The sequence below is a fragment of the Batrachochytrium dendrobatidis genome (genome assembly GCF_000203795.2).
Source record: "Batrachochytrium dendrobatidis JAM81 unplaced genomic scaffold BATDEscaffold_5, whole genome shotgun sequence".
NCBI classification, from domain to species: domain Eukaryota; kingdom Fungi; phylum Chytridiomycota; class Chytridiomycetes; order Rhizophydiales; genus Batrachochytrium; species Batrachochytrium dendrobatidis.
Genome location: NW_006281103.1, coordinates 209,160 through 218,447, shown reverse-complemented (window position 1 = coordinate 218,447; position 9,288 = coordinate 209,160). Strand labels below are relative to the sequence as shown.

General features: G+C 39.0%; 4 protein-coding genes across 4 annotated transcripts; 1 reads left to right on the top strand and 3 right to left on the bottom strand.

Moving 5' to 3' along the window:
* Positions 1–22: 22 nt before the first annotated feature.
* BATDEDRAFT_88275 (uncharacterized protein) lies at positions 23–877 on the top strand (the record flags this gene model as incomplete). Its single annotated transcript, XM_006678663.1, has 1 exon — positions 23–877. One exon carries the CDS (start codon positions 23–25, stop codon positions 875–877), a length of 855 nt encoding a protein of 284 aa, XP_006678726.1.
* A 298-nt stretch (positions 878–1,175) lies between these two features.
* BATDEDRAFT_11044 (uncharacterized protein) lies at positions 1,176–2,538 on the bottom strand (the record flags this gene model as incomplete). Its single annotated transcript, XM_006678273.1, has 4 exons — positions 1,176–1,576; positions 1,688–1,848; positions 1,903–2,293; positions 2,352–2,538. The coding sequence occupies 4 exons, from the start codon at positions 2,536–2,538 to the stop codon at positions 1,176–1,178; spliced, it is 1,140 nt and encodes a 379-aa protein (XP_006678336.1).
* Positions 2,539–3,469: 931 nt separating this feature from the next.
* On the bottom strand, positions 3,470–5,089 carry BATDEDRAFT_24330 (uncharacterized protein; the record flags this gene model as incomplete). Its single annotated transcript, XM_006678348.1, has 1 exon — positions 3,470–5,089. The coding sequence occupies one exon, from the start codon at positions 5,087–5,089 to the stop codon at positions 3,470–3,472; it is 1,620 nt and encodes a 539-aa protein (XP_006678411.1).
* A 2,254-nt stretch (positions 5,090–7,343) lies between these two features.
* Positions 7,344–8,846, bottom strand: BATDEDRAFT_24329 (uncharacterized protein; the record flags this gene model as incomplete). Its single annotated transcript, XM_006678347.1, has 3 exons — positions 7,344–7,547; positions 8,078–8,129; positions 8,428–8,846. 3 exons carry the CDS (start codon positions 8,844–8,846, stop codon positions 7,344–7,346), a joined length of 675 nt encoding a protein of 224 aa, XP_006678410.1.
* Positions 8,847–9,288: the final 442 nt, after the last annotated feature.

Below are 9,288 nucleotides of genomic sequence, written 5' to 3'. Positions count from 1 at the left end.
GGCTGATTCCATACGTGGAAAAATGCCTGAGCTGACGCTTGATTTGGCAGAATACACCTTGCTTCCACTTAATCTTGGCGACAAAGATCACAAAGACATTGTTTTTGTTGGGAAAAACTCGGGTATGTTTGGACGAGATATCAAACACAAATTCAAGGGGAAAACCATGGTTGAAAGTGCGGATTGGTGGACTGCAATCAATGAACATATGAAACAGATGGGAACACGGACTTTGGTTGGAACACCCACTACACAGCACTCAAAACCAGCTTTTGCTGGTACTGCTCCTTTACCAAAAGAAGGTGCAGATGGATCGACTGGACTTTCTCAACGCGCTGCTGCATCTGTAGCTACTGCGAATGCTCCGTCGACGTCACTTCAAGCTCGATTGGGAGCCGTTGTAAGTCATAGCAAATCCGATACGATTCATGCTACTTCTGGTACACGACCAGTGAGTATGCCTGCACCACCTCTACCTGGTCGACCCAAAAGTACTATTGTACCTACATTGAGACCCAAATCTGGATCGCTTATTGACGAATCATTTGATGATTTGCCTAGTAGGAGAGATTCGTTATCACCTCCGATTTCTTTTACAACTACTTCAAATGATCAAATTCCTACACCTGCTCATGTAGCTGATTTTGCTTCATTTCCACCTCCCGACACGAATGACAAGACCGAGGTGGGCAATGTATCTGCTTTATCATTAAGTGAACAAATAGAAATGAAATTAAGCCATGCTACAAGTGGTGGTCATTCTCATGATGATCCTGTTGAACTGGACACGCCATCACCCAAAGCAAAACTAGCTAGTCTATCTACCGGAACTAGCAATCCATGGGACACATTTCAAGACGAATCGGGTGGTTGGTAATGTCGTATATGGAACTCGTCAATTCTCTACAAGGCTTATTGTGGCATCTGCCATGTTTATTCAACTATTAAAACCTTATTTACCAAGATAATTTGTTTTTTAAACTTGAAAGCTATCCAATGGAAATTAAAGGTAGAACATACAATAGCTCAATTATTTTATTGATTTGGAAAAAATAGCAATGATTGTTGTATTCGGTAGTATAGCAATACTCTCCAAAAAGTAGTAGCAACATAAAATACGGAATAGCAATATCAAAACAGGTGGTGAATATAAAAATGGTAGGGTACGGGAAACACTATTTTCGAGGAGGCAATGGAGGCTGTTGGCTAGATGTGCCAGTGGAAGTATTGGGCACAGAACTGGCAGCAGCAGCAATACCAACGGTTTCATAAACCTGACCCAAGATCCGCAAAGCATCAGCACGTCGTTTACGTAACTCGGTCGACACACCAGGTGCATCTCCGAGAGCATCGTCGCATACATCGCGTAGCACAGATTCAACTTCTAATTTGGATCCTCTCCACAAAGCTTCTAGTCCCTTTGTTGCCGCTTCATATTCCAGTTGCGTGCGGAGTTCTTGCTCCTGGGGTGTCAGTTTGACTTTGACATCCTCATCAACAGTCTTTTCACCCCCTTCACCTGTTTTTTTTGTTTTTTTATCCATTTCTTGAAGTTTGGTGAATTTGCTTTGCAGATCTAGAGCCGTACGAAACGTCCCGACCGTCTCGTTTAAAATGTGAGTTTTTTCTTTGATAGCTCCGCTTACTCGAGACCCAAGTCCCCATACTCGATGCCATAGCACAGCACCCCCATCCTCTGCAGCAATTTTGGCAATCCACTGATCAGCTTTTAAAACATAGGTGAATCCAATCGCTCTCAACAATTCGGGTCCATAGCTTTCCAAAGCAAGTTGTTGAGCTTCGATAGTAGATAAAGCACGAAACGTGTTGAGTGATTCGTTTGCCAAGCTATTCAAAGAGATCCCCAAAGGTGGAGAAGAAGTAGGATCAGGAAATGGAAACGTATCAGTGTAAAGCGAAAGCTTGGCAACAAGATTATGCGACAGTTTCTGAATACGTTCTTTACGAATCAAACGACGTTGTTCGTACATCAATGCCGAGTCTTGTTTGGCTTGAGTGGTAGCATCTGTAGATGGCACTTCTGTTCCCGAGTTGATGGTAGAAGAGTTGGAGTCAGTGGTCAAGTCATTAGATTTGGATGGATCTTTTGCAGCCATGACGTCTTTAAAATCCCGAGCAATGGATATTTCACCAATGATATCAACAAACATATCACCACCAAACTGTTGTCTAAAGAATTGTTCTGGATCGACAAACACAGATCCTTCAGAACCCACTGCAGCAGCCTTTCCATGAATATTATAAAATGAACGACGCTGTGGATCCGACAAGACTAACATTTAAACATTAGTATAGTTTTTCTGGATACACATTAACCATCAAGTCTGTACCTTGATAAGCTTCAGATATTTGTTTAAACATTTCTTCAGCCAATGGATTGTCCAAGTTTTTATCAGGATGACACTTTATAGCCTTGAGATAATACGCCTTTTTGATGACAGCACTAGACGCCGTAGCAGGAATCTCCAACAAATCATAATATTCCATATCGATTGGATGGTCATCTAAATCAATCATGAAATTAGAAGACAAGAATCATCCTTTTTCAAAGGTTTTACAATTACCTGAACCGGTTTTTCCAAGAGTAGTTTTTGGTCTGCGACTGGAAGCATTGTTGGTAGATTGGTCCGAGGCATTTGTAGTTTTTTTTAGCAGAAACAGATGGAGTCTGTTGAACAGCAGAAGTTGGAATAGAACAAGTCTCTACAAGAAAATCAAACCACTCTATAAACAGAAAAGGCATAAGCTGGAGTGACAGGAAGATAGAATTCAATGACTACAGAACAGTTTGGACACTTTGCAGTGACAGAAGGTTTTGGTCTCCTCGATTCAATAACAGGAATATGAGTTGAATCGCTCATGTTATCAACAACCAAATCTCAGCAAATGCAAAATGGAACACTTGTGTTGAAAATTTCCTTGATTTTGTTGGAATAAAAATAAATCGAATATTCTTGTTGAAAATTGACTTGATTGATATTGTTGGAATTGCAGGCGTACAAACTCATTTTTATTAGAATGTCAGCAAGAGTTGTTGCACAATACAAAACTGCATTTCGCGATATTATTGTTGAACGGTTTAAACCAGATTCAATAGTAAATGTGTCGTTTTGTTGATTCAAAAATGTATATTTCGTAAATGAAACTCATCTTCAATTGTCTGATTTACAAGTTGGTTTTGGAATACTTGAAATAGTACCGCAGTATGTATTGAACAGTGGAAAATGTAAAAAACAATAGTAGTATAGATAGGGCACTGAATGATACCACTTTTCTTGGTAGATGCTCTCTGCTAAAAGTTGTTCAAAGTGTCTGGAGTTGATCTCGCCTGTGACAGGTGATTTATGCTAAAATGCCATGGACAATCAATGTCAAATATAATGGTCAAGACTCGGTGCTTTATTCATACAAATAATTGTCTAATTCATTCCAACCCAAATGTACTATCTCAAGTACTTTCAACCAGACTAAGGAGCAAGTTTGTTTCTTCCATTCGAGCAACAGGGGAGCAATTTCGTGTAGAGAAGCCAAAGTCAATGATATATGGATTCCCAGATTCATCAATCAAGATATTCTCCTTTTTGATATCGTTATGTAGAATACCGGCCTCGTGAATGCTTTCGAGTGTTTCCAACAACTTCTGCTTTTGCTGTTCAGTGAATCCATTGGCCACCGTACCACAGATAGAAACACCTACACAGTACAGAACGTCCTCCACAAACCCATGACAAACGAATCTAGGTATGCCATTCCCTTGTAGCCCCGATAGCTGTTCATACACAGAAACCTCATTCAGCAATTCTGGAAGCATTTCTCCGTGCTTGGCAATATCAGCAACCTTGAGAGCAATACGGCTAGATCCATAGTAATCCAAATACACTTTGCTTCTTCCTTCACCAAGAACTGTATCGAATTTGAAATCATCAACATCAAAATCTTGGGGTTGCTCGTTGATTTGAATTCCAGACGACAAAGAACTGCATCCTCTGGAGAGACTAGCACGCGGAGATACCCTACTACTACTTGGTCGAGAGATTTGGGTAGCAGAACTAGCTCTAGACGGACGCTTTGATGCGGGGGGAGAATCCATATGATTGTGATTGACGATGCTGTTGAAATACGATAAGCATTGTTGAACAGTGGGTGTTCGAACAGTAAAGGAGATTCCCTCGGAAACATACAAAGTTTCATGAACTTGAGGTTCTTCACAAACGGCACATTCTTGATTTCGATAAACAAACCAGGTGTTTTCGTATGTCGACAGAATCCCATATTGCCTGTGGTTCAATCGCATATAGTGGTAGAGTTGGTCAAGAGCAGACGCACGTGTCCTTTCTGTGTTGTATGAATTGACGATATCACCAGTAGACAAAGCCCAATTGCCCTTTTCTTCAACAATAGCGACAATCTCTCCATTTCTAGTCATTAAATGATCTGGTTCCCCTACGCAGCTTGTGATTTGACGTCGTGCCTTGAATTCAGAAGGAGGAATGAAACACTTGGCAGAGATATTGAGCAAATTGTCGAGAATGAAGGGTTGAAGACTTTGAACTTCTTCGGTGATAACTCTGGGAACAAACACAGGTTTTTGTACTCTTTGAGAATGCTGATGATGATTAGCACCAATCCAATCAACAACGCTTTGCTTAAAATCAGACCACAGGAAAACATGTGTCGGCTTCTTCCAAATTCTGCCAGAGGTGTTGGGTCTTGACACAGGATTGTCATACACCGGTTCAGGAAGAGAACAAATCATATGCTCGTCCATAGTGATAGTATCTCTTAGAGAGCGAATAATCAGTGGATGGTCGTAGGAACCATTTGTTCCGAGAGCAGCAATGGGGTCCCAGGAGTTGTAGTTGGTCTCCACTCCATTCAACACATAATGAATGGTGATATCACCAACAAAGGTAGAAGCAAGGAGGGGAATGGCAGCAGTCTTGTAAGCAGCAACCAGGCCACCAACGTCAGTCAGTGGTCTTCTTCTCTCTAGTTCTCCATTGAAGTGGGTTTCGATTTTCACTGGCTGGTAGTCCAGATATTTAATGTAGAATGCTTTGTTTTCCATTGGAGTTTACTGGAGAGAAATGAAAGAATTGAATGGAATAGAATAAGAATGGAATGAAATGAAAAAAAGAAAAGAAAAAATTGGACTTTAAATCCAAAATCTAATGTCATGTGAATAATGTGAGACAAATTCACACATTTTGAATAGTGTTTAAACATTTGTCATGTGTTTATTTGTATTGTTCAATCGAGTGTCAATTCAACTCAATTGATTACGTCATTCATATAATGACTCGAGTCTCTTATTCAACATTTTAATATTCAATGTTTAAATCAGTCAATTGTTGGATTAGTAAATATGTTACAAAACATTCATTTACATGCTGAATCTGACAAGTGGATAATGATTGTTCCAATCAACAATTGGATTGGATTGATTGCAATATTGTCATTGATCTCAGTCACTGTTGACCAATACATTGTAATATATTGACAGTCTCGGTATCAACATTGTAATTCATGTCAAGTTGTGCGTAGTTGCTAATATTACACCACAACAATAATGTGTCAACTTTCAATTCCTGTGATACACCGTTTCAACTATGACCGGATCGAGGTTGATCACTTGTCAATACACGGGTCAGTTGTATAATCGTACAACTGTTGGTTAACCAATGTTTGACTGTCGATATTTGAATCATGAATATTGTCCAACATAATTGCCACTAACATTGTCGTTTGATTGCCTTGTTCTATGAATAATCATTGCAATGTCATTTGTTCAGTTGTTGTTGGTTTATTGAAACCATGTCACAATTCTTGCTATCTTGCACATGATCTTGTAATTGTTGGTGTTGTCTGTAGTGATTCTGTCAATGTATACAAATGTCACTTGTTGCTAATTGGTAGTTGTTTATGACTGATACACAACCGATCAGGTTTGGTGACCATTTTATGCACATATATTTGACATTATATTGGACTGTTATGTTGTTTGATCCAATAGTAGTATATGTCAGTCATACTATAATACTACAGGTTTGTTGCAATATCCATACAACCTATATCCAAAACTGCACAAACACTGTCATTCAAGATTGATGAGTATGCAATCACAAATGAATCCAACGCATTTTTGCTGTATATAGTTGTATTGAGTGTCGTGTCTGTTGACTTGACTGTTGACTTGACTAGATCTGATATTACACGGGCTATTCAACAATTGTATTGAATTCCGGTTAGTATCGAATTGTTTGAGTCGTTCGAGTAGTCAAGTTGCTTGGTTTGCAATGTGTTGTGTCCAGGAATCACTTGCAATCAAACCATCACCAAACCACAAGTTAACAACACCAAATGATATATGACTGGTTATAACAACACATTGCAAACACTCGACGAATTAGCCATGAATCAGGTTCAATCATCAATCGCCAATATTGTCAAGCGTGTATTCCTGGTTTAGTTGATGATGATCCGAGTATGCGGTATTCGTCACAGTCTGATTTGGTCCAAACAGGTTTTGTAATGGTTTCAACAATGTCTGATGAATGACATGCTACAATCGCAGTATATTGATATTACCGCATGATACAACTGTTTGGTTGACCAACCGACTCGAATGTTGATGGATTATTATGCCAATCGACTGTTTTGACCTGATATCACCACACTTGACATGCCAACACATGCGACATATGATGGAGTGATGGAAATACTCGAAATACACACAATACAACTCTTGCAGCAGTGTATGAAACTATCAAGCATGACATGACATGCCATGCCATGAAGGGTGTAGATTAGACTTGATAACAATGTGTACAATTTGGACTTTTAAATTCGGAAATAGCAGCTCTGTTCCAACATCCCATTGATTGTAAATGTCGAGGTTGTTTAACCTTGTACAAATGACCATTTCACATGCAACTTTAGCCTGATATCGAGTATTTTCAAATGAATGCAAGCTTGCGACACTCGCTTGACTCGTTTGGTTCGGGTTATGGTTGATATTTACGATATCGATGCAAAGTTGCATTCCAGAATGAACCTGTATAATCTGATGTGGTCAATCGTTTGGTTTTATTGTTATCGGTCATTGACACCAGTTATTGTGTTGATTGCAAATAGTAGTCCAACTAATCATGCATAAACAAACACCAGATAGTCACTGATAAACTGATAGTATCCAATGTATACATGACACATTGTATAGTTCCATTTAATTGCCAGCAATGTGTGATTGGATTACTCGAGTCATCAAGCAATTATCAAGCAGTTTTCAAACAGTTGTCAAACAGTTGTCAAGAACAATCAAGTCATGTCCAATAAACTGTCTGATGTGCAGGTGTTTTGGCATTGGTCCGTTGGTCCATTAGTACGATTGTTGGTTGGCAATTCGGACTTGTAAATGACAATTGATTCTTGATTGTTGCATTGGTGTCCATATGTGTCCATATGTGACTCATTGTATACGGAACAGGACTGACAAGTGTGTCTGAATTGATGCCAGATGATACAGCCTATCCAACAAAAAGTAATGCATTGATCGTGTTTGTATGGTAATAAGCTTTATAACTTCCACTTCTGAATGTATGCGAATCAACATTCAAACAACGGATACGTCCAATGAGTCTTGCAAATGTATTTATAGAGTGTTGTTGAGTAATTCGAGTGTTTACAAATCAGCATCACTGGAAATAGTTACTGTTATTCAGACAGTCACTTGTCCAGACATTACAGTTGTAATATTACACATTTTTCATTGTTGCTGGATACCAATATGCCTACATTTAAAGATGAATGCTACCAACAAAATATTTCATTAGAACTGCAACTGTTGCTTCAAGATCATGGACATATCGTTGTAAATCGTTTCAAACATCAGTTCATTACCCCATTTTAAACCAATCCATCAATCTCTGATTCGGCTCGCTTAATACTCTCCAGCAGCTTGCATTCCATTCCTACAACGACTTGTTCATCGTATCCATGTTTACAGCGTTTGTTGTTTTGACTGCGATTTGCATCAACCCAGAACAATGGAATTTACCATTTCCTTTGTAGAATCTGTCCATAATGTCTGTTTTAATGTAATCTTTTGACTGTTTTTGGATACAAAAGTCGACAACCATTGCTTTATCATCGACTTGACCGCAGTTTGATGAGTTGACAACACAATCGCATATACACAGGATACGAAATATCAAATCCAATTGAAGTTGGGTATTGTTTGCTGTATCCTTGTCAACTCGGACAATAGCACCACATGGCAATACTTGATAGCAATGTAGACTGTTTTGGTGCTGTGAGATGCAATGATACAACGAGTTTCAGGACCCATTCCAATATGATGCAGCATATTGCAGACGAGCAGTTCATTTGTATCTGGTTGCCTGATACCTTTTACATTGTATTTTGTGGGTCTGTACTGACAAGTCTTGATGTAGCAACAAACAGTCAGTTGTTGTTGACATTCCAAGCGAATCTGGTCTGGATTCCGTTTTTCTTTGGAGATAATGAGATGTCAAACAACTTGTCAATGTCAGCCTTGCAGTGTTGAATGACAGTATTGATTGACAGCAGTTTGAATCGGTTCCGTATTTCCATCCAGATACTGTGATATTGGCAAGAAGGATCTTGCAAAGTTGTTGGTTGTTGATGAGCAAGTTGGATATAAAGTTGTTTTCAATCAATCCGTTGGCAATCATGATAGCATACTTTGATTTGTATGTATGCAATACTGTTGTCATCTTGTGTATGATGTTTTCTATTTCCACAAACGCATTCCATTTCCAGCTGTTTTTTGCAGACACCCTCATTGTGTAGCAATGAGGAAGATGGAAAGTGCAAAACTAAAACAGTTTAAATAAAAAAGTACATTTATTCCAATGGGTTTACCACAGATTCTCATTCAAGTAAAACGGTATCATTCGCTGCTTTTTATATACTGAATGTGTGGTTCGGAATCCAGTTTTGCATTGCCAAAACGGTTATAATTTTTGATACTTTCGGTGGTTGTATCATAAATGTGAGGTTGAGTTGGTTTCAGTACCAAAGGTGTTTCTCTAACATTCAATGGTTGTTTTCTCTCGAGCGGCTTATCTTGATTCGTTGGGAATCTATACTCGCTACGGACTTTTGCATCAAGATGCGAGTCTAAACGATCCATGTTTTTATCAGACAGACTATACTTTGGTATGGGGTTGACGTATGTATCTTGAAACGATGCCTCTTTATGCAAGACTGCTGATTTAAATGATT